We start from the raw sequence: 25,551 nt of genomic DNA, 5'->3' as shown, positions 1-25,551 counted from the left end.
TGGTTACGCAGATTCAATCAACATGGCGGGCGATTTCAAAGTCAATATTTGCGACAAGATCGTGATAAGTGTTTACAATATTCACGATCAGTTTGCGATGAAGGATTCTTCTCTGTCCAGGATTGTAGGAATTTTTTACCTCGGCGTGTATTGGAACGTAGAGTTATGTAGGGTAACACAGGAAGACAAAAATAGCTTTTCGAACAGTTTCAAGCAACCACAGACAGATCGAGACACCTGCGCCCTGCCAACGGTCTGGAAGGTGATAACAGCTCGTAAATTATTTACGATGTTTTTTACTTCAGCAGATCACGTAGGTAACCTACACCAAGGCTGTAATTACGTTTGCTACTAAAGAGCCCTAAACCTTTCCTCCTGATGCAAATCCTCGGAAACGTTTTTGTGAATTTGAGAAACAGCAATGGTTGAAGCAGAGAGGACCCTCATTGCGGCCAAAGACGGAGACCTTCAGACTCTAAGATCACTTCGTCGTTCAGCCCCCTTCGCGGCCGATGGCTTTGGAGCGACAGCGCTTCATTACGCCGCTAGAACGGGAAGGATAGACTGCGTGAAGTGGTTGGTAGAAACCGTGGGAATTTCTCCCAAAGTGTACGGAAAGAGCGGAGCAACCCCTCTGCACGACGCGGCGGCTCAGGGGCTGCTCGAGTGCGTGAAATATTTTCTCGGGAACGGTTCAGTTGATGGCGACACAAGAGACGGTTCAGGACATACTGCACTGCATTTAGCGGCGAGATTCGGTAGGTTTGACACTGTTAAGTGGTTGATTGAAAGAGGAAACAGTAATCCAAGGGCCAAGTCTAAGAATCATATGACTCCAGTGCATTTTGCTGCCTCTGGAGGGCATCTGACGTGCTTAGAGCTGTTGGTTTTTAAAGCTGGGTACAGGTTAGTGTGGTGAAAAACAACATTTTATTCTGCATGTAAATCTTAGCTTGCCTTATTATACAAATTGAAGGTTGCTGTATGAGGAGGTGTGGTGGGAGGTGGAGGGGATGAGGGGGGGTGGGGGGGGGGGTTCTAGACGAGCCGAGTTGCAAAAGCCTAGTTCAGAAAGCAAAAAATGCCTTTGACGCTCAAAATCATAACTATGAAGAGCATGAGGTAGAGGAACGCAAGCTTGACTTGTTTCGTGCCGACTACCTACATGTACATGTAAATATAAGTATACAACTGCAACTTAGACTTAAAGAAAGTTTGCTTCAGGAGCAGGGGGTGCATGAAAAATGATAGCCACCTTTTTGTTTTCTAAGAATAACTTTCATTGGTCTGTTTTCTCTCAAGTGGATACAACTTATCGTAGTTACATGTCCCTAGCTAACCAAACTAGTTTTTTAGGGGGTGGAGAGGTGAGGGAGGGATGTGACAAATGAAACACTGTCTCATGATGCCAATTGTTAATAAAGTAATTAATTAAATAATTAATGCACCAATTATAGCATGAACAACCATTTCATGTACCTTACATGTAATTTATATACTGCCCAAAGAACCAATACTGAGAACAGAAGGAGGAATGTAAGTCAAGTGCTACTTGAGACCACCAAAAAAATAGATCATCAAGCACCCTTTGAAGATATATTTACACGTTAAGTTTATTTAATGATACAGACGTGGGCTAAATTAGGCACCAATTTTTACTTCTTACAGGCCAGGAGTAAATTCTCTACTCACTTTTTTGAGTCACCCTTAACAATGAAATTAAACTTCTGTTGGTGCTTTTTGAGAAGCAAAAAAGCTGAGAAAAAATCTACAACTGATGCATGCAGGGTTAATAGGGCACACTATATGGAACACTTGTAGTACTAGCCTGTTAATTTAGCCAGTAGGTGCCAAAATTAGGCAACAGTTAAAAATATTAAGTACTGTGTTTCTTTTGAAGTTTCCTTGTCAAGTCTTATATTTTAATACTATTTTTTGATTTCAATTTTCAGCTGTGTTAATGATGTTGCAACAGATGGAACAACCCCTTTATATCTCGCGTCACAAGATGGCAATCTAGACTGTCTTAAGTATCTACACAGTGTCGATGGCAAATGTGATGCAAGAGCTAGAGATGGAATGCTGCCAATACATGGTGCCGCTCAGAATGGACATTTAGACTGCGTGGGATATCTGGTGAGAAGAGGAAGACTGTTTATGCAATTGTGTAATTATAGAGAATCATTTACTACGAATATCAGTTGAGTAAAGCATGAACGAGCTGGGGAGACAAAGTTTTGGACTTAAAATTACTGTGTTACCATGGGCAACTTTCCTTGTCTCCAATGGTGACCATAATGTCGCCTACAACTTCATGCGCTTTGTGGCCAATGACGTAAGTGCCGACAAGTTGCCAGAGCAAGTTGCCCATGACAACAACACAATTTGAAGATTCAAACCTGGTCACCAAACTTTCGACCTGCCTTACTCAACTGATAATCGTAGTATTTACAGGTATGTTGACTTGACTAGATCAAGCAGTCTAGATTCAATGCAAATGGCTGCAGTCATTGTGTGTTGTGTTCCTGTGTTCTTGTCCCATTCTACCCAGATGTACACTGTACATGCTGTATATTTTTAAAGGGGTACCAGTGAATTGAAAACTGAAGGGCACTCCTGTGATGGACTAGTTATCATCCCATTCAGGGGGGAAATACTGCTAGTCACTTAGCTACATGTACAGAGACTGGGATAAACTCCAGCAGAATGAGACACTTAGCCCAGAAAATAATTTACAGATTTGATCCTGTTACAGATTGAAAGTGGCAAGGCTACCTTGAATGAGAGAGACACAACAGGTGCTACACCTGCTCACTATGCCGCAGCACAAGGTAATAATCTCAAATGTGCACTGCAGCAATCTTTTGCAGACTAGACATATATTTATTTGTGTTTGCCTTAGGGGTCATCAGCTATCACCTCATAAAAATTGAGAGTGAATAATCTATTAATAATATTGTTAAATGTTGTAACCATCCTCAGATTACATTTATTTACTATCCATGCCATTTTTGTCATTGGTTGACAAGTTTGTTACATTCCAATGCAGGTCATGTGAGTGTATTAAAGTGGCTAAATGCAAAAGGTAACATTTCCTTGACTGACAGACTTGGAGGCACTCCTCTTCATGATGCTGCAGAACAGGGCCAGTTTGAGGTGGGTACAGTGCAGCTCAAAAATAAACAAACTTTAAAACAATCAACGACAGGCCACAAATGACCATTGGAACATCAGGAGATAAGTTGGCCAGGAGAAACTTGACACTGCCCAAAGACATGACCGCAAGCAAAAGGGGGTGTGTTTTTAATTACACGCTTTGACAAGGTCAAAACCACCATCACATAATTACTGTCAGCCGAAAAACGCTCGCATACGCGTATTCAGTTACATGCGTGTATACCTGATAAGTATGTACATGTATGAGCTTACCTGTTGTTTCTTCTCAAAACAATGCTACGAAGATTGTGACAGTTTTTCCTTTTTTTGTTGTTGCTGTGACCATCAGTATTTTTTAAAGACATTGAGCAAGCAACATTGCTGTATTTGGCAAATTCTTAATATAGCCAGAATGCATGAGGCCAAACCCATTAACTTTAAAATGATTAGTGCACTGATCATGACTGCTTCAATTATTGTTTTTAACATCTTTATGATTTTTTGTTGTTTTTTTTTTTAAAAATAATTTCAGTGTGTCAGGTATCTGGTGGAAAACATAGAACTGGACGTGCAACAGAAAGACAAAGAGGGACTTTCACCTGTAGCCCTAGCAAGGAAGAATGGTCACCGAAAGTGTGCAGATTACATTAAGATTGCTGTGTCAAAGGTATTCATTGCAAAATTATAACTGGATTTCCTTTAGTTTCTGATTAAATTTACTATTACCCACTCATCTATTACTACATGTATACAACACGAATGAGAAATCTGACAATATTGTTACTTCTATGAAGAAAAGTTTCCACAGAATTCTGCAAGAAGTGATTCTTTACAAGCAACTGTACATGTACATCTTCATGTTAAATGGGTCATCATTGCAAAGGTCTTCTTATAAAGAAGTTCAGTTCAAACTGTTGTGCCCTCCTGTGAAAACCAGTTGCCCTCCTGACTGAAACCCCCTGCATGCCTTGTGGATTTTGAATCACAGTCAGCAAATTTTCTTTGAATGACTCTTATTAGTAGTTTGTTTAGTGTGATCGTCCGTGTGAGGGTTCAAGCCCTTTACTATATGAGTTTTATTATTTAAAATGTTTAATGAGAACAAGGTTCAAGATAAAACCCTCCATGTTGCCAATAAATTGTATGGGGATATGCATAAATTCAAGAATTAACAATAACTTCAGATAGATTAGCAATTAATTATTAATTGCTAATCTATCTGAAGTTATAGTCCATAAATTAAAATCTTTTGTAAGAAATACCTCTTAATTGTAATTTCATTATGTATTAAGCACTCAAAGCAAGTCTGCATCATAATCCATTCCTTCTTCAAGAGGTTTTTTTCTTTCATCAGTGACTCCCCCAATGACTTCATTCAGCATCATTTCAACACGCATTTTTCACACTGGGTGTAACATTCTGTAAATTTACCTCCACTAATCAAGTGAGGAATCAATAGATTTATGGATCAAGTTGCACCACATTGTACTTAATTTGCTTTCCTTTTAAGCATCAAATTCATTCAATGCAGTATACTATTTGCAAAGCATATGCATCAAGAGCTATATACTTAATCTGTGATTATGTTGTGAACAGCAGGAAATTCGTCACGGTCAGGCAAAAGTTATGGAAAACTGACATTTTGTAGAAAAGTTCGAAAAAATTGAAATTAAAGCCATTGAAGGCTGAAAGAAACATTTTGGATGACCATGAGCCCAACAATGTTTTCCCCTAATAATAATGGTGAAAACTCATCAGTCTAAAATAAATGAGTGGAAACGATGGCTGTAAGGGGAGGCTGGAAGCCACAGCTATATGTATATCTGACATTTTGCATTTATTTTCAAGGTCAGGAAAATTTTGTTTTTATCAAGGGAAAAGTCAGGGAATTTGGAAAAGTGATGTCTGTGGCAACCATGTCACAATGCTTTCTGCTTTCAGCTGTATTACATGTAAACCGTAGAGCTGAGGTTGATAAAATTATCTTTTTTGCTAAACGTGACTGATGATGATCATATATTTTTCTAGCAAGAAAGCTTTAACTTTACATTTTGTCAAGCTGCTTGTTACTCTGGCATTCAATTATTAAAACTAGAGAAGCACCTAATTAAATTAAGAACTCAATTATGTTAAATGTAGCAGCACTAAATGCAATTAAAGCATTGATTATTAACACCATATGAAGTTAATTAAAATGCCTCTGAATGCACAATCCATGCTGTCATACATGTACCTGTCATTCAACCATGTCTAAACATGCCATTGTGATGATCAAGCTTTTTGCTTTTACATTAACATTTTCAACACTCTGTGGTGAGTCCCTGATTTCCATGTGTTTACAATCACTGTGCATTAAAACATCGCCAACTGGGGCCAGTTTCATAAAATTGATATTAACACTGTGAATGACTTAATTCTATTAAGGCAATAAAATGGTGAGTTTGACTGGGATGTTTCACTATACGATTGTTTAAATGCCTCTTTAGGACAAACTTGGCTGACGTCAATGTTGTCCCATGCATATGTCTGTTTCTTAACTTTTTAAAACTACTAAAGAATAACAATTATTCCATGAGGTATATATTGATCACCTTAAGTGGCAAAATTAATGACTACGTGTTTATTGGGTAATGATACAGATTTAAAGGACATTTTTGAACTTTCAGCAGATGCCAAAGTCCCGCACCTAAAGCAATCAACATTACCGACACAATAAAGTTAAGTTTTTTCAGTAACAAGTTTGAAATCATTGTGATTAATTCTTAGCTAGAACTGAAGGATTTATTTACTAATAGAAAGTCAGTTTTGGTTGTTGTTTGACCTTCAGAAAAGAATTAAATAAAACTTAGCGGTTTGATAGTAATTTTGAAAGACAAACATTTCTCTCTAGTATATAGCAGTTAAATGAACTTTTTCTTGTATAACATGTATAATAAATAAAGAAAACAGATTTCACTGGATTCCACTTTATCCTGAAATATTAATTAGGACAGTAGGTTAATTATATTATTGTGAAATGTGAAACACGAGAAATACAGACATGATTGTGTTTGAAGTAAATTTTCGACATTTCTCTGATGGGGCAAGTGTCTTTTCACCAAAGTCTTGAACTGTTATGTAATTGGAGAACATTGATGTGTTGTTAATAATAGATAATTATTTTAATAATAGATATAATAATTTATTATTAAAAAAGAGTATTTTAGAGATTTTGGTAATTATTGACACTGATAATGTTCATTGAAATAAATGCACTGTATGGTGTAAATTAAAAGTAGAATCTAGAATTTACTTGCATTAAAGGTGCTTCTTTTAAAATGTCATAAATCAATGTTATTTCTCAGCATTTTGCTACGAATTCAAATATTACATGTAAGTAATTTTAGCAACAAAGATAACACTGATGTGTTTGTACATACTCTTTTTTATGTTATGCCAAAATCCTGCAATCTGCTGATGCTGCTCAGTTCGAAAACTGACCTGTAAGTTGTGCACTGTAGGGGAAATCATTTCCAGAATCAGATTTTGTTATTTGTCTATTATTGTGCTCTAAGCTGCATCGTTTGACGTAAAATGTCATTTGTTAAAAAAAAATGTAGCTGCATTAAGTCTTATGTCTAAGGGTTAAATCCTTGCATGACATTCATGTTAGCTATGAACGCCGTTAAAGTTTTGTTTTCTGCAAACCTCTCAACCTCTCTCTGTGAAATGTGTATTGCTTTATAAGTGGCACGAATCTTAAAGTTGATGAGAGTTTTCTCTTTCCTCGTTTTTTACTCATATTTTGGGGTGGAGTTTATGGCCTGTCAAGAGGAAATGGATTTCAAATATTAGATAATCACAAAAACCTGCCGAAAGGTCGGGCGAACTCGTTCAAATCCGAAATTTTGGTTTGTATCTCGGTTCTCGGATAATTGCTGTTCGCGAAATTCGAATACAACGAATTTCTTAATGGTGAACAGTCAGACTCCAAACGTTTTGGTTATACAGTAATCACTAATATCTGATGTGCCTTCATGTTTTCAAAAACTTGCAGCTTGCAACTACACCTGTATGTCCGCAGCATTGCGCTGGGTTGAACTTCAATATTTGTTTCAGTTATTTGATTGAATTTACAAGAAAAAATCAGTTGCTGGGACCAGGCAATGCGTTTGTTATAGGAGAGTTATTGTTTCATGTTAGTTATTTATTCGCGTGGAAACGGCCATTCAATGTCTTTAGAAATGGCCTGAGAGTACAAGAGAGAGTACAAGGCGTGTTCATCTTAATTCCGAGTTTTGTTATTGATTGATGTACTGGAGCTCTGCTGAACTCATATCAGAGAGTTGCCGGCCAGTGTAATCAGATTCATATTTGCTCCCTTGTTTTTTTTTTTTTTGTTTTTTTTTTTGTAACAGCAAGCTAAAGCGCAAAAGAAAGAAATGGAGGCCAAGAAAAAATACATGTTAGAAGATTGCTTTCATGTAACAACCACCTCGACAGAGCAAAGTTTAGAAGCGCAAGCGAAGACATACTTCACCTCCAGAACGCTGACTACAAACGATGGATCTGGAGCGAGTGTAACATCACAGAAAATCTCAAAACACCAAAATGCGATCGGCAAGAAAGAAGACCCAACTAACGTGAAAGCAGTTAGACGCACTTCGCTTGTAAATACACAAGATGCTATCGAAAGTACGGAGCCAATACAGCGTGACACTAAACCAGCGGAATCATATGTGCCTCGCTCGCCGCCTACAGAAAAGCCGCTGAGAGAGAGGCAATTACTGCCTTTACCTCATTTTGGGGAATTCATTCCTCCACCAGCAGAGTTTGCTAGATATTCAGGTAAAGGAGAAAGAACTTTGACAAGAGATAGCAATAACGGTTACTGCATGGATGCGCTAAATTGCATCAAATCCAGATATTTCGACGGTAGATTCAGTCAGGTTTTCACAACTTCCAAGCAGTACATCAATTTTATTCACTTTTTCACTTCCTATGCTGGTATTTTGCATGAAAATTCAGACAAGCAGGACCAAGCTATATTTTTGACTTTTTAGACAATTTATGCTTGTAGTAAGTCTATATTTTTCGTCAGCCGCCATGGCAGTTCCTTTAAGGCCACGTCGACACTTCTCCGGAGGAATTTGGAAACGGAGGTTACACTCTGAAAACGAATCAAATGTTTTCCCTTCACACTACGCCGGAGAAATTTGAAAACGGAGGTTTCACTCTGAAAACGCATCAAATGTTTTCCGTCCACACTACGCCGGAGGAATTTGAAAACGGAACAATCAGCGCCGGTCATTTTGCATTTGTGTTTATGTAAAACTCAAGCAGGGGAATGACATGACTATCGTAATATCATGGTTTATACGAAAAGCTCCGTTTCCAAAATGTTTTCCATCCACACTAAAACGCAAAGCTGGCGTTTTCAAATTCCTCCGGTTGGAAGAGCGTTTTCGAAAAGTTCCATTTTCGTGACGGATTAGTGTGGACGGTAGGCCTAACCGGAGAAATAAAGCTGCGTTTTCAAATTTCTCCGACATAGTGTGGACGGGGCCTAAGGATCTAGTGTTCTTCGCAGCCGTTTGGGCCGAAGTCACGCAACGTTCCCGTCCCCATGTGGCTTCTTCCCACCGACATAAATTATATTCCTCTTCTACTTGGACCAATCAGCGCCTATTTTTGTTGTATCCGCTGCACCAATCACAACGTAGCTTGCTGTCTTGATGTTTTTTTTCCCGGGAAAACCTTGAGCGGCCATTGATTGGTAGACATTTTCGGCGCGGACCTGTGCAAGGAATGAAAGCGGGAGTGTGATTGGTGTATTTGAAGAAACGAATGCATGTCGGTTTGAAGTAGCCACCTAGGGACGGGGAGCGTTACGTGACTTCGGCACTAGCGGCTGCGAAGGAGAGTATTAAGTATCTCTTTTTTTACAAAATGTCTTGTTTTTTGCAATTTTCAAGTCGCTACACGTCTTTAATCAACATACATGATCATGGACACTTCTACTACTGACTTTGGACTTTGCCCAGCTGTACTGAACAGAACCAAGGACTGTCGAGGGCTGGCGTTGATTAGATAACGATTACAGACTGTCCTGTATTGCATGGGAGGGCAACAACGACGAGGACAACGACAACTGAAACAAAAGCAACTACAAAAGCAAAAACAACAGAACTGAAACAACAACCATGGCAACAACACGAGAAATAACGACAACAACATTGATAACAAAAGCGGTAATAACAACAACCAACAACAACAACAGCAATATCCACCACAGCAAGAAAAGCGACATAAAAATCAACAAGAACATCGACAACAAAGTACTTTGCACATTTTTAATTAATTCCACCCAGTAAAATGTTTTCTGCATCGTTTAAACCGGCTAAACATCAAATCCGTGATGACAAGACAGAAGGAAGTCAAGAAGGACGAGAAAACCAAACTAACTAGGCTACCACGAACGTAAAGACAACAGATATACTGAACGTAACGCCAGAAAAAACACTGTTTTCTTTCTGTTTATTCAATTCTTGCTCAGAGACTCCATTATGTTGTGTAGTCTGTGACGCAGCAAGCGGTGATTTTTAGGATGTGTGTACTTCATAGTAATCAGAGTGACCAAGGTAGAAAAAGTAGTAGAAATATGCTCGGATTATGAAACCCGAAGTCTCGATATTGGTCAATTTATCCACGAACTATTCTTCAGATTTCACTTGTAAACTCAGCGACATTCTTTTGTTTTGTTTTAAATAAATGGTTCGTAGTTTATACTCATGATCCAGCTCGTGTTTTTCTCACAAGCTTGTCCTTAAAATAAACACATAACATCATCAAAAAGACAGATTTATGTCGCACTTTGTTGCAAGGAATAATCTCCGAAGAGGGCTTACCATGAAGATGCCTTTGATCTTTCGAAAATAGAAAAAAGGATGTCACAGAATGTACTAGCGGAGAAGGGAGAAAGCATGGACGTTTTCTTTGTCATCATGTATCAAGACCCCAGATTACTGTTAGAGAAGACGTCACTTGTTAGTACAATCAGTATTTATTCTCTTACAACTTTACACTCAGCGCCTTTTTTTAATTTTCACCTGGGTTTACCTGACGCTCGAAAACACCAGCTACTTAAATTTTAACAGGGCGGACGTCCAACTTATCGTAAATCAAGTCTGTTCTTTTTGTTGCCAGATACTTCCAACAGAAAAGCTGAAGAGTTGCAAGACCCGAACGAAGACGTGGAGTTTGATGAAAAGAAAGCCAGCAAAACTACCCATCTTAGTGAGATCTTTAAGCCAAGTAGTGAAAATGTCGGCATTAATGATTCAGCGCTAAACGATGGTAGCGTTATTGTGGAAGTTCATTCTTTGGAAGGTGGAAGTACCTCAGTACATCAGCAGAGTGAAAATGAAGATGCCGAGGTGATTGGTGAAGAAACCCAAGACAGCCACCCTGTAAGATACCAGAATTTTGGTCACGTGACCGGTGGAGTGCATCATAAGAAAAGTGACCAGTCAGTGAACGAGGAATTACTAAGTCTGCTACCTCCGTGGAAAAGACAGATCCTTGTCAACCGCATGGTCAAAGAAAAAGCGCGGGAAAAGGCTGAGCGAGAAAAGGTTTGACCGTAACGTTTCTTTTTAGGCCATTTCCCAGTTACTTTGGTGCTTCTATTTCAAAACCAGTCCTCGTGCAAAACCTTTCATATGAAAATGGTTTGATGTGCATGAAAATGAATATGCAGGCGGAACACATTTTCTTGTGAATGGTTTCGCTCGAGGAGTCGTTTTGACACGCAGAGGCAAAAGGCAACTCGGAAATGGCTAATTAAAAAATGTGCCTCCCTACAAAACAGTCGTTCCGCCATAAGATGTGTCGGCTTAACACAGGTTCGCATTAAAAAAAAAAGAAGAAGAAGAAAAGCTTGGCACTTGATGTGGGTGGTGTCCGCTTAAGACAGGTTTCGCTGTAGTGCTTGCTTGCGTTACTGTAACGCATTTTATGTAACTAGTTTATGTCGTCCAAGAGCAGCCGTGACATGCGGTGAGATGGGTGGGTCGCCTAGTTTACGCATACGGAAGTATTTACTAGCAAATTGAAGTATTTCTAGGGCACCGTTACCTTTAGGATTTTACTTTAATGGCGTGATTTGCATGATTTTCTTCCTTGCTTTGCAGAGAGAAATAGAACAAAGAAAGTGGATTGGGGTTCCGTTATGGAAAATTCCTTTACTCTCCAAGAGAGAAGAAGATAGGTTTGTATATTGTGGATACAAGTATTTTTGCACTGATGTCTTTGTGATTTCAATTGAGTTTACCGTAAATTTACGCTTAAGTGTTTTGTAATGTGTGTCACAATCTTTATAAATCGTCAGCTTTCTTTTTTGTCCTTTTTCGTTTATTTTGACCTCTGGAATGTAATCTATTATCGTTGTTATTTTCTTTATTTGATGGCAAAACATGAACCTATCACAAATGCAAGTTAAGCTAGCGAGCTTTACAAAACTTCTCTGTATCAACACGCCATTCATAATAGGACAGCCTGTGCCTCTGTTTCAAAACGAGTCTTCGAGCAAAACCGCTCATGAAACTGAATTTGATTTGCACGAAAATAGACCTGTTTATGTAGGCAGAATACATTTTCATGTGAATGGTTTTGCACAGAGACTCGGCAAAAGGCAAAAGGCAACTCGGGAATGGTCTATTGCATGGATTTATAAAGTGTCTTTTTTTTGGTTCCCATGTTTCGATTAGACTGAAGGAGGAGCAGCGATGGATTGGCATTCCAGAGTGGAAGAAAAACCTGCTAAGAAGAAAAGGGACCGATCAACTTTATCTGGATTATCATGCAGTGAACACTGGCCATCCGGGCATCAGGCGTACGGTGTCATGGAAACTACCAGAGATGTCTGCTGATGAAGAGTGCGATGACGTAACGCGGCCGAGAGCAATTTCGTCACTAGAATAGAGTCTGGGACGAGAAAAGCGATTGCTGCACGGTACTTTACAAGAGTTGTCTGAAATGAAACATTACATAGCTGTTTGAATCATAAAATAATTGATATGTTGTGGACTACTTCGTTTCGACAATCCCAACAAGTTCAACTAAATTTAATTTCTATTCCGGTGAAGAATTTTTCGTCTTTGGCGTCATCTTTTCATCCTAATGTCACACGTTATCTACAATTTCATGCTTATCCGAAGTAGAAGTATCCCATAGCTTGTTCTGGATGGAAGCATTCGTTCCACAGACGTTTGCGCCTCAAGTTCAGCCATACAATAAACAAACAATGTACGATGCAAAGTAAATAAACAATAAATTGCTTGGTGGTCAACATTGGTGCATTTTTTCCTTTGTTGATGTCTGATTCTGATGACTATAATTAAAATTTTCAGTAGTTTGCAATGCGTTTGAGTTTTACAGCAGCAATTAGCATTTTCACTTTTTCAGTTCTGTTCACTTTACAGCGAGGAATATAGAACCTAAGCGGGGCATCTTTTCTTCGCGGCCTCCCTTTTACCCTGTTATTTAGTACCTGTAAATCCGGCACAGTTGAAACACGACCTCTATTGCTACATGCATCCAAAGGTGCCGGCGGTTATCGATAAGTTACGCTGCAATCAAGTTTGATCATAGCAGACCAAAACGTTCACATTTCATCGTTTTTGTTGTGTAGAATTTGCACTGAAAAGTGACATTGATCATGCGATGAATAACTAAATGGCGATCTGAGGCTAACTCAACATAATCTCGTGTAATTATTGCCTTTCTATGTTGTTTCATCGCATTTTGAGTGATTTAAGGTCATGCAGCGAGTAAGAGAAACAAAGGCACACTAGGGAAAATTCACGACATCTTGCTGAACAATTTCTCAGCTGCAGCTCATAATTTGCTGCTCATAAAAAATATCATTCACAAATTCAAGAACTCGTAAGGATTGTATTTCTTATCTGCTGCAGAATTCTACCTCCTCCCCTCCCACCCCTCCCCACCTCCCTTTAAAAGGACAAAAATTAAAACGTGATCGATGCTCGCCCCGATGGTAAGTTGTGGTAAGCCTTGTAGCTGTGCGACCGCGCTCATTCATGCTATACCCAGAATGATTTAGTGATTCTCGGAAAAGGGGGAAATAATGATCAATAAGATAATATGCGGAAAACCTAAAATTGAATCAGTTCCAAATGGTATGTTATGAGTATTTTATTGTTAGCTATTTGATCCAAAAGACTTCGCAACTTGTATGAAGAGAAAACAGTACTGGTAGAATTTTACAACTAATCTCGTGCTCAGTGGAAACCCTTTACTCTGCATGCATTACATGTTGTTTTGTACATGAAGCTAATGTTCTCAATCTATGTATGGTCAAGGTGCTTCATACCGCTAGAGAATGAATACTATAGGACGTCTTATAGCGTACAATCTCTGTACGGCATAAAACTGAGACTGCATGAAACTTGTGCTTGCCGTATCGAGACAACTGACTTGAAAGTTTCAAATTGAATGCTCAACCGAAAGAGAAACCGGAACTACATGAACCAGACAAATATTGCCTTCTCTGATGTTTTATTGACCAATATAACGCTAAAGAGAACATTTCTCTCATTTTAATAGACGGAGAAAACGAAAAATTAGTCGGGAGGGAAAAAGTTTGAGAACCTTTCGCTTCAGCATTGGCTGACGCACGTTTTTGCGGCCTAACGACGCTTAAGAAGCCACAAACCAACTTTTGGACTCTCAGAGGTAAGCATAGTATAATGAATGTCATATTACAGAGAAAACCTAGTAATCTTAAGCCTGGAAAGCGTGTGCAGTCACTAAACTATGACAATGAATACGGCAAAACTTCATGTAACGGGATCGGCAACAAAGTTCCTTTCATGTATTTATCTGTGACATTATTTTGCTTGCTGTCTGAGGTGCTTGCTGCATTGCCTACTCTCTTGAGAGCCTTGCTTTTACACCGTGAGCAAGGAATTAAATTGATGGAGTTTTATTGTTCGTGATAGCTAGTGTAGGCTGGCCTTCACAATCAAGACGAGGAGTGAAAGCTTCTATGCACGAGAAGCCCGCTCACGCTAACAACACTACTGAACCTGAATCATCAAGTTAAGGGCTACCTTCCAAACGGAACTATGGCTTTACAAAAAATGCTTCAGCCTTGGTCATAGCGAAAAGTTCATTGTTATAGAAAGATAATTTATAATTTTTGTAATATGAAAGTTATCAGAAGTAACTGATCATGATGATCACTGACAGTACGAAGACATCATTAACTTCAGTTGAAACTTTAATATTTCACCTCATCCTGTCATCAGTCGTGCAGGCCTTTGAGTTTTACTGTTTCTGTAAAGTTTATTCAGACTGTTGATCACAAGGACAGTTTGTGGACCTTGATGATGACGCCATACGAAAAATCACCACCAACACATGTAAATAGCGTGTATTTTGCTATTTGGAAATCGTAACAGAAACCCACTTGTAGCTTATCTTCGTTGAAGTCAGGCGTTTCAACCCACAGCCAGTAGTTAGTATAGCCTAGGCTATCCTCTGGGCCCGTGATTTCTTTCCAAACTGTTTTACCATACTTCGTTAGCACCGCGCTTGAAATTCCACTTGGTGTCGCGTGAAAGGTAGAATTTCCTAGTCCTATCACTAAGACATCCCTTGGTTTCCTGTTTGTGGCATAGTGAATTCTTCATTGTAAGTTGCTTGGAACGTCATCCCTATAAGCGGTTGATACCATAGCTGCAGATCCTTCAGAGCTTCATCGACGGCCACGTTTTCTCTTTCAAAAATCGGGCTATGACGAAACGTCTCAACTCCTCAGACGTTCAGAGAGAAAGAGGAAGTTGGAGCAATAAAAGATTTTCATTGTACTGCATGTTGGTCATGTGACCAGTTAACAGCAGTTATGATTGGCTCAGATAGTTATTATCTCGGCTACGCAGTAGTACGTCATTTTCACGATGGACTCCACGTTTTACTTATGTTTAAAATTAGAATAAACAACATATCAGATTATATTGATGTACGTTCAGCTCAATTCTTAATCATCATCGACCAGGATTGTCTTAGTAAGACCCTCACGCATTGCTTCTGAATTTTTCAAGGTTATCATTAGAGTTGATACATTTATTTATCTGTGCAACCTAAGACGCACACTGCGCCCCATATTGGACCTAATAAAGGATTCTTGAAACGGGGGAGGGTGTTCATATTGAAGCGGTGTCGCTTCATATCCTAGGTACATTGTTTCAGGGCGAGTTCGCGTCAAGGTATTTAGGATCGTATTTAATAACCACTAAATGTCCTGTTCAGAAAACTAGGATAGTAAAGTTGAGCTGGTCAAAATGCGCTTTTCTTCGCAGGGCTATGACCTTGCGAACGACTCTTCCCGCGAATACATTGGGTTTGATTGTGTCTTGTTTCATTGCTTTCCTCAAACATGCGTTTGCTGATCGATGTGTCCTCAAATTAAGCGGAAAAACTTCAAACCAAGTGACTGTACGTACATCAATCGACCTCTTCACACATCGTAATCTCAGCGGTTTAAAATCATGCTGCTAAGTTTTTACACCCCTACAGAAAATTCTCTCGATCGAACTTTGACAGTGTTTACTGATCAATTTCCTAACCAGTGATATGTAATCCTTGATTTGTGCCCCGAACTAAATCTCATGAACTAATCAGTTCAAAACTGTTAGATAGTAATGTCATTTGCTGCCTACTGGGAGTCGAATCTCTGTATTTCGTGGTCGCAAATGCGATTGATACTCGACGACAAAATAACCGTTGTGGTCACGCGCCCGCGCTCTTCACAGTTGGTCGAATGTCCAGAATAGTCTACAGATTCTTGGAATCAAAGGGAACTTCGAAGCTTCATAGCTTTATTAACAGCTAAAACTGCCCTAATTCTCAATGATCAATTGCATGGAGACGCTTTCTTGTAGCCAGTGACACTAACGATATTATAGGAAGCAAATTATATCAAGATAAGCTAAGACAGAGAGGATTCAAACTTTTAAAACTTTGCAGAACTCGTGCGTAGCTTAATTAAGCAAGCTCTTTATCAGTCGTTTCATCCATGTAGCCGTTTCAGTTTGTTATACGGAGGCTCTTTAATCTTTAGGCATCAGCTATCCTGCTTTCTATCGCTAAGAAACGGACATTCAGTGACAAGATCCACTGGACTTGATCACTGGTGGAAGACAGTATATCACAAATGCTCTTGGCGGAGAATGACAGTTAACTTGCAAATGATCGAGCGCGCAACTAAAAGAGAAACCCGGCCGGAATTACACGAAAGTCATGAAACACGCAGCTTTACCGTCTGTTTCATTGTCTGATGCACTACGAAAAACAAGATTTCTCTTGTTTTCTACAACTAACGAAATCGAAAATTACTACAGTCAATTAAGGTAAAAATAAATCTAAATGCAAGTGATTTTACTGAAATGAAAGGAAGCTTATTAGAACGGATACAATTGTGTTTGATAGCTGAGAAAGGTACAACATGTTACGGATCTTTACTTAGCAGATCAAAATCACGCAATTAAATTGTAAATTATTCGAACCCACATTAAGAGTAGAAGTCCGCACGCCAGTCAAAGTCGAAAGAATCTTTTCACGGGACAGACCAGTGTTCGAGATTAGGGACTTTCAGTTCCCGCGCGGCCATACACCAACATCGAAGTCGAAGTTTGAAGTCTTCTTCCATATTGCTTGCTGTCCTGTATCGCGTGCAATGAGGTAGCGATGGAGGCAAAACACTTGTAGAAACAGTTGTTGAATTGCCGTTTGCGAACATCTACTGGAGAGCCAGTCTCACAATCAAAACGGAAACCTACCCTACTGACAGATCCAGACTAACTGTTCTGGATCTCGACAGATCCACTATGGCTATACATCAGACTTGATTTAGATCATAACTAGTAGGTGTATGTCTCAAAAAATCAACTCTTATTACATGGCTGATCAATACTACAAAATTAAAAGTTGCCTGAAGGAACTTGAAATGGCTTCAAGCGATCAAAAACAAACTAGGCTAAATGTACCATCGACTAAAAGTCAGTCATAACTGTAAATAAATTGTGTCCACATTCAAGTTCATTGTCAGTTTCAGTTGTCTTGTAACTTCTCTACCAAAACGTAAATCAGACAGGCTGGATGACAGAAGCCTTTATGCTGACGCCATGCGAGAAAACATCACCACCGCATGGAAATGGCGTGCATTGTGTTATTTGGAAATTGTAACGGCGCCCCATTTCTAGCTGTCCACCGGAGACAGGCTCAACCCACAGCCAGTAATCAGAAAATTTGGGGTTTTGCTCTGGGCCGGTAATTCCTTTCCAAACCTGTTGATCGTAAGTTTGCAGCACGGCGTTTGAAATTCCGCCCAGAATCACAGCCAAAGGGTCTCCTGGTCCAACCGATAACACATCTCTTGGATTGCCCGTTTGGGGCATAGTAAGTTCTCCTTCGTATGTTCCTTGGAACTCGTTACCCACAAGCGGTTGATACTTTTGTTGCAGATCGTTCATGATCAAGACGGGATCGACCATATTTTTTTGTTCAAAGCCTGTAACAAACTGAATTCGACGTCTTAACACTTCAGAAGATGAGAGTGAAAGAGGAAGTTAGAACAATTGACATACTCCGTACTAAAAACTTAAGTCATGTGACGAGCAAACAACAACTTTGATTGGTTTAGATAATAATTACCTCAGCTAGGCAGTAGTGCGTCACTTTCACAATGGACTCCACCTCTTACTTAATATAGTAATCAATGAGAATAAACAGTTGTAAGGGATTAATTAGGATGCAGACCGCAATTCCTAAATTTTTCGAGCAGAAAAGTCTAACCCAAAAACCCCACCAGCTGCTTTCAAACTTTTGAAACTAGTTCGCTAGAGCCTTTTATCCTTGATACGTTGTTTCATAGTGCATCAAGGGATTTCTATCATATTGAATACTCACTAACCCCGTCGTTTTAAAACGACGTTTTCGTTGAACTGACCAATGCCCTTGGAACTTGGCGTTCACAATGGGGTCGATTGTGCCTTGCCTCATTGCGTTCCTCAAAAATGTGTCTGATGTCTCAAAGAGAAAACATTAAAATGTTCTCTCCGATAAAGCTGACAACGCTTGTATGGTCTGTATAGTCTAAGCAACTCGATCATTTCCTTAGCTCACGAGGGCTTTTTAACTGGACTGATAGCGAAGGCATCATATCGCATCATAAGACTGCATGGCCACTTGGCCTAAATCAGAGAGTGCTGAATGTTGATCGAGGCGACACCAGGTTTCTCCTCATGTGTATTACTGTAGATATTTGTAGGTGTTTTATCGTAATTTCAACGGTATAAGATTATGGCTCGCATTACGAGTCGAGGGAGGCAAATCTTTATATCCTACAGGCAATTCTCTTGATCGAACTTTACTAACTTTCAAAGTATTTCCTGATCATCGATTTCCTAACCAGTCCGATATGGAATCCATAACTTGTATCCCGCACGAAATCTCATCAGTCGTTCAGTTCAAATGCATTTGATAGTAATGTCATTTGCTGCCTATTGGAAGTTGGATCTCTGTATTTGGTGGCTGCAAATGCGATCGATAATCGACGACAAAATATAACCGTTGTGGCCGCGCCGGCTGCGCTCTACACAAGCTTGCACGGTTCATCGAATTTCCAGAATACTCTACAGATTCTAAGAATCAGGAGACAGCTTAATAGGTTTAGCACCACGTATAGTTCCAGTTGAACCTGGGCTAATTCTCAATAATCAATGCTGGATGTTTTTCTTGTAGCCAATGACATTAACGATATTATAGGAAGCAAATTATTTCAAGACAAGCCAAGACAGAGAGAATTCAAACTTTTTGTGTAGCCGTTTTAGTTTGTTATAGGGAGGCTCTTTAATCTTTAGGGATCAGCTATCCCTCTCTTTGTCGCTGAGGAACGGATATTACGAGAGTCACTGCCTTGAAATCATGACAGACAGCTTGAGACAAATGCTTGCGACGGAGAAAGACAACTTGTAAATAGTCGAGCGAGCAACTGAACGAGAAACCGGTACTATAAGAACTTCATGAAACACACAACTTTACCCGCGGCGTCAGCTTCTATTTGTACAGCTATCGAGATTGAAAATACTATAGTCAAAGAAAAAAATTGAAAAGCAAGTAATTTTACTGAGTTGAAATTAAAGCAAGCTTTAAATAGAACAGAGATAAATGTGGTTGATAGCTGAGAAAGCTTTGAGACATCAGTTATCTTTACTTTAGATCCCACCAAATTCACGTAGTGGTCAAATTGTAATTAAAAAATTCGAACCTGCATAAAAGTAGAAGTTCATTTGCCTGTCAACAAACCAGTACTGGAGATCAAAGCCGACTTTCAGTTCACGAGGCCATTCACCAACATCCAAGTCAGTTGCTCTTCCGATATCAGTGGGCGTTTATGAAGTTCTCTGTCTTCTTCCATTTCATCTGCTTGCATTGCTGTCTTGTTTTATATCGCGTGCAACGAAGTAATCGATCTAAGGAAAACTCTCGTAGAATTGAAAGTTTTTCAATTTCTGATTGCGCCCGTCTACGGAGTGCTAGTGTCGCTATTCCTCTCTACGAGAAATCTAGACTGACTGTTTTTATGGTCTCTTGATCTCGACAGAAACTAAGACTTTGCAGTAGATTTGAATTAGATCATAGCTAATGAGTACATTTCTCTACAAATTAACTCTAGTGAGGTTACCGATCAATACTAGAGAATTAAAAGTTACCTTTTGCTAGCAAGCGTGATTAATCTCCACACTACAGAAATATACCTAACTGCATGGACTATCGACTATAAGTCAGTCATAACTGGCGGTAAATAAATTGTTTTTGTCAGTGTTGTAACTCCCCTACCGAAAGTTAAATCAGGCAGGCGGGATGGCAGAAACCTTGATACTGACGCCATACGAGAACTCAATGCCATTTCCCAGGAATGGAGTGCACTGATCAACTCTGAAATTGTGAGCGGACTGCTCCGCTATCACTCCACTCATGTTAGGCTCAACCCACAGCAAGTATTCAGTATTGTCGAGGCTATGCTCTCGGCGGGTGATTCCTTTCCAAACATTTTCGCCGAAAGTCTGCTGCACGGCGTGTGAAATTTCGCTTACTGTCGCGACAAACGGGTTTCCTTGTTTTATCACCAAGATATCCCTTTGATTTCCTGTTTGTGGCATGGTGATTTCGCCTTGGTAAGTTGCTTGGAACTTCATTCCCACAAGCGGTTGATATTTTTGTTGCAGATCGGTCATGATGTCGATCGGTGTGGGACCGGCGGCCATATTTTTTTGGCTCGAAAGCTGTCACAGAACTGACTTCTTCTAACACTTCAGGAGTTGAGAGTGAAAGAAGAAGTTGGAAAAATATGTAAAAGTCATGTGATCAGCTAACAACAATTTTGATTGGCTCATATAATAATTACCTCAGTTGGGCACTAGTACTTTACCGTCACAATGAACCCCACCTTTTTAAGGTGGCTGAACACAGTTTTTGATACCTGTGTTTCATTCACCTTTTTCTCTAAAACCCTTGATCTATCGGTCGCCAAAAATGGCAGCAAGCAAGTTAACAACACAAACTTTGGTTTTTTGATGGTTAAGCTGACGTATGTGCCGTTGCCATGGCAACACGAATGAAAATAAACAGGCCGTTAAAATCGGTTTTGTTTATTTGTAGAAAATCTACTCATTAGATTTCTTTATAATTCGCATGCAACAAGCTTGTGACGATTCTCACAAGTTAACACCATTTTGCTAATAATTTAACAGAGAGATCTTTAATTATCCCTTGTTGAAGGTTTACTGGAATATCTAGAGTTTCCTTTGTTAAAGTTCAATTATTTTCAATACCCCAGTTACTTATTTCCTAAAGTATTTTCGTGCCAAATTTCGTGAAATTCTAATGAGTGGTTCTCGTGAAATATGCGTATTTTCGAGAGTGCAAATTTTCATTCAATTGCAATTTTTTGACTTCCTACGCATGCGCTCCATTTAACTGGGTTCTTTCGGTAACAAAGAAAAAGCTGAGAATTGCTGAGCTCTTTCCACCTTTACCTTTTCTGACATATATTTGTGATAAAAGACTAAAGTCATCAATACACTGCGTTCAGTTATAGAGAAAAATAGCCCAGATAGTGCTAGTGTTGAGTAAATAAAATGATCCCTCTAGCCCTCTAACTCAAGCCTGTAACCCAGGCCTGCCTGTAACCCATAGCTATCTACTAGACGATGCCAGATGAGTCGAGGGGGGTGGGGGGGGGGGGGGTGGAAGGTCGTCTCAGTTTGCTGCCGACACGCCTGAAATTCAAGCTAGAGTAGAGAGATGGCACTGCTGACCCTGGTTGAAATTTAATTTAGCTTTCCTCTTCCTTTTAACGTTTATGGCTGATTTGGGATTTCTACCGGTTCTCGGAATCAACAAGACCGTAAGATTGTGATGGGATTGCCTCTTTACCGAGCTTTGATACGCTACATGATTAGTTCAAAAACTTCGCGCTAGCTACACAACTAATCAAATGCAAATTAAAACCAATTGCGACTTCATTTCGTGCGGGTTTCCAGGCTTGGCGCCTCTGAATTCTTGTTTTCATTGGTTTACTATTGCCATATTTGTGTTTTGTACCCCAGTGGCATGATGGGCAGTGAGTAAGTACCCACTACAATTTTCAACACTTGAAACAATGAAAGAAGTAAGAGTAACTTTAATATCTACAGTCTGTTAATTATACAAAATTACAGCAAAGTCAGCGAGAAAGCATCAGTCACTATCCAGGTTCCTGTGACAGTTTTTCCTGGGTGATGTCACACATCTGCAGCTGAGTGCAGAATCCTTCTGCTGTCTTCATTTTCTGCTTGCCAATACCAGCGCACACTAGTGTGACAAGCATCTACCTAAATTAACGAAAATAAAAACAGAACTAAGTTTGACTCTGATTCACTGGTAGCAATGTTATGCTGGTTTTCCATGGCTTAGCCAATCAAAACCAAGTTATTCTGCGAGGCAAAGGAGAGGTCAAAGATGCCTGACACTTACAGCTGGAATGCTTTGAAGGGGGGAAAGGAGGATTCTACTTCAAATTAGTAGGCATATTTATTTTGAGGAGTAGCATTTAATCAAGTACACTGTCCACACACCCTCTATTTTTTCTTGAGGTAATTGAGATTGCAAGCAAAATATTAACCACTGGTGGATATGAACGAGCCAAAACACAAGGGGGTGGAAAGGGATGCGGAAATATGAAATGTTTTTTTTTTTCCTCCTCTTTGGGATTGCTCTCGCATGATTGCTTTACTCAAGCACTTGAAGAATAATAACTCATTGGGGAAAATGTCTGTGGACAGACAGGTAATCAAGGAAATATGATAATCAAATTTACTTGATAGATACCTTCCTCATCCACCCATCGGAGGTCCAGGGTTGTAAGGTGCACCTGACAACAATAAACAACATGAATCATGACTCAAAACAGGTGGTAAAAAACAGAATGGTCAGAATTCCAGTCACATTTCATTTTCCACTTTTGAGAAGGTCAAGTGTCAGGTAGATTAAGTCTGCATACAAGCCAAGTGGCCCCTAAGGCCAGAGCTTATCCCAGTTTCTGCACCATCAAGCAAATAGGAGTATTTCTACTCCCCCCTGGATGAGACGTTAATCCATCACAGGGTTACCCCCAGCATTAAGTTTGCCGGTACCCATTTATACTACACCTAGGTGGAGAGAGGCACTGTGAGAGTAAAGTGTCTTCCCCCAAAACACAACACAATGCCCCTGGCTCATTTAACCTGGTCTGCTTGATCCAGAGACAAGCGCAGTAACCACGAGGCAACTGCACCTCCATGTCAAGTGTCAGACTCCCTAATTTTTGCACTGAAAGAGTTTGATTATCATGTGCTCTGTAACTGTTTGATTCCAAAGTAAAAAGCTATTAACTTGCTTTGAAAACTGCCTAGCTACTGCCAGAAATATGGGGAAATAAAAATATATTCTTTCAACCTTAAAGCTAAGGCAAGTTCTGCAGAAAAAGAACCAATTTAGATAGAAGTAGGTCGGGGAAAAAAAAAAAACTTATAATAATTCTCACTTACCACCTCCTCCCCTTCCAATTCTTCCATATCTTCTACCTGGTGGTCTTGGAGGGCTGAAATAAGATGAAACTAAAATTAACCTCAAGTAACTAAATAAATCAAGCAACACTAATTGAAATGAATTAATCACAGAAATGTTATTTGAAGCACTGATTGCATAAAATTAAGAGAGTAAGCAATTCTCCATCCTGCAAGAGGACACTTTAACTGCTGCTTGATATGCAGAAGACTGGGGAGACACTCTTAATTAGCACTCTAGACTTAGTTGCTAAATCTGGAAACAAACTTACCCTCCTCCCGGCCGGTATTCTGAACTTGCATATGAGTTACCATACTTTGTTAATCCAGGCTGAAAACAAACAATAAACAACAGTTTATAATCATGGTAATCGGGCTCAGGATATATAGAGTTTTGATCTGGTCTGCACCAGCGTGCAATTGATGAACAAAATGGCACTGACTGCAAAGCAGGGCTGATTTGTTTAAGGTGGCTCAAAACAGTAATATTTCCATGAGTCGCTGAGGCTCTAGCGCTCGGCACTTCAGCACGAGGTATCACGCGATCACCCGAGGGGTCATGAGATAGTGCCCGAGATTTAAAGTTTACAAAAATCACAACAAACATGGCGGTGCAAGGCCTACGTTGTAAAACTTTGTTTCCGCAGAGTTTAGTAGGCTGTTTGCGGTATCAGTTATTTCTACCTTCAAAAACACCCATCCCCCAGGCAATTTAAAAGGAAAAACATTCTTTTAAACCACTGTGCTGGAACATAAATGAAAATTGTGATGTTGATGTTGTGATTGATTGCACCGGCTATCAATTTAAAAAACAGCAATAAAAAAACTACTCTTCAGGTTTTCTTTGTTCTTTTCACTCGACTAGTATCACCTTTGGGTATTTATGGTACTCTTCTTCTACTGCTTACGCTGCTAATGACAACAGCGAAAAAAAAAACACTATTTAACAATTAGGTTATGAGCTCGAGATTTCTATGAGGTGATAGTTGATGAGGCCGAAGGCCGAATCAACTATCACCTCATAGAAATCGAGATAGAAATCGCACCTAGTTCTGTAAGTCTCAAAATTACAGAAAACTGTTTTGAGCTTCCTTAACAGAAGTATGATATAGGCTTTGATGACATATATGGGGCGAGTTTATGACCTATATGCAGAGGCACAGTGGCCTCATGGTTAGTGCGCTTGACTCTGGAGCGAGCAGTGCGGGTTAGAGCCCTGGCCGGGGACACTGTGTTGTGTTCTTGGGCAAGACACTTAACTCTCACAGTGCCTCTCTCCACCCAGGAGTATAAATGGGTACCGGCGAATTGTTGGGAAAACCTAACAAATTGCGGGGTATTGACCTGCGATGGACTAGCATCCCGTCCAAGGGGAGTAGAAATACTCCTAGCCGCTTCATGCTACAGAAACTGGGATAAGCTCTGGCAGCTATGAGCCAGTCGGCTCAAAGGCTTCACTTGTTATGACCTATGAAGTGCTACTGAAAAAATTCTTAATTCTGTTCAACAAATAGAATTTATCCACAGCATATTTGTACCTGTTGAGTCTTATTGAAATTTAATTCTGTCAAAGATAAGATAAATTTCCTTTGAGTGTAGAGATAAAGATTTAATAAAAATCCTTTGCAACCTATAGCTACTACATGCAAGTTAACAAACATATTTCTGGTTCGATTAAAGAGTGCACTTGTCTCCCTTTTTTTAAAACGAAATTTAAGCTTAAAACTGCAGACAATATTCCAACTCAATAGCATGAAGACAAATGGGGTACTGTGATTTTCACTTGTTCGTACAGCATCGATTAATTAAATTTCTATCGGCATTGACGACCCTTGACTGTACTCACCGAAAACATGGTATGGAAGCTGTTGATATATTAAAAAATAAAGGAAGAAAAAGATAAGCAGAATGTTAGTAATGCTACAGGTAGCAGAAACTTTAAGATGAAGACCTACGTGTATTAAAGGTTGAGAAATCAACAAAACATCACAAATAAGCTTATTGATGAATGTGTCTTACAATAAAATTACGAAGTTGATAATACCCCAGAAGACATCCGAGAATATGGACAATCTCCAGATTGATCTGTTTTCTAACACGTTACCTGCGGATTGAAACGACAAAATGTTGGAATACAACTCATAATCGGGCAGTTTTCGATTCTCAAAATTTCACTTACTTCCAGATACGTAGACCATTTTTCATGATGATGAATCAGTTTGTAGTTTGATCGCGAAAAGCTTGG

At 39.5% G+C, this 25,551-nt stretch overlaps 2 protein-coding genes across 2 annotated transcripts; one reads left to right on the top strand and one right to left on the bottom strand.

Moving 5' to 3' along the window:
- Window positions 1-26: 26 nt before the first annotated feature.
- Window positions 27-12,498, top strand: LOC145482093 (uncharacterized). Its single transcript, XM_081460689.1, has 9 exons — window positions 27-906; window positions 1,953-2,136; window positions 2,756-2,831; window positions 3,050-3,156; window positions 3,689-3,823; window positions 7,554-7,983; window positions 10,342-10,769; window positions 11,328-11,404; window positions 11,904-12,498. Exons 1-9 carry the CDS (start codon window positions 422-424, stop codon window positions 12,115-12,117), a joined length of 2,136 nt encoding a protein of 711 aa, XP_081316815.1. The 5' UTR covers window positions 27-421; the 3' UTR covers window positions 12,118-12,498.
- Window positions 12,499-21,884: 9,386 nt separating this feature from the next.
- On the bottom strand, window positions 21,885-25,541 carry LOC145482099 (selenoprotein K-like). The gene is made up of 7 exons (XM_081460696.1): window positions 25,486-25,541; window positions 25,326-25,410; window positions 25,153-25,171; window positions 23,579-23,637; window positions 23,289-23,341; window positions 22,591-22,633; window positions 21,885-22,094 (listed from the first exon to the last, which is right to left on the bottom strand). The coding sequence occupies exons 1-6, from the start codon at window positions 25,502-25,504 to the stop codon at window positions 22,596-22,598; spliced, it is 273 nt and encodes a 90-aa protein (XP_081316822.1). The 5' UTR covers window positions 25,505-25,541; the 3' UTR covers window positions 21,885-22,094; window positions 22,591-22,595.
- Between the last annotated feature and the right edge of the window lie 10 nt (window positions 25,542-25,551).

Source organism: Orbicella franksi, chromosome 3 (genome assembly GCF_964199315.1).
Source record: "Orbicella franksi chromosome 3, jaOrbFran1.1, whole genome shotgun sequence".
In the NCBI taxonomy this organism is placed as follows: Eukaryota; Metazoa; Cnidaria; class Anthozoa; order Scleractinia; family Merulinidae; genus Orbicella; species Orbicella franksi.
The sequence above is the reverse complement of the archived record's forward strand: the minus strand, read 5'-3'. Positions and strand labels throughout refer to the sequence as shown.

Bases quoted from the DNA above. Each gene is read 5' to 3' on its own strand.
- LOC145482093 (XM_081460689.1), top strand. From the start codon at position 422: ATGGTTGAAGCAGAGAGGACCCTCATTGCGGCCAAAGACGGAGACCTT. The intron at 2,137-2,755 runs GTGAGAAGAGGA...ATCCTGTTACAG, and splicing joins TAGACTGCGTGGGATATCTG to ATTGAAAGTGGCAAGGCTAC. The intron at 10,770-11,327 runs GTTTGACCGTAA...CTTGCTTTGCAG, and splicing joins AAAAGGCTGAGCGAGAAAAG to AGAGAAATAGAACAAAGAAA.
- LOC145482099 (XM_081460696.1), bottom strand. The intron at 23,342-23,578 runs GTAAGTTTGTTT...ATCTTATTTCAG, and splicing joins GAATACCGGCCGGGAGGAGG to CCCTCCAAGACCACCAGGTA. The intron at 22,634-23,288 runs GTAAGTGAGAAT...TATTGTTGTCAG, and splicing joins AATTGGAAGGGGAGGAGGTG to GTGCACCTTACAACCCTGGA.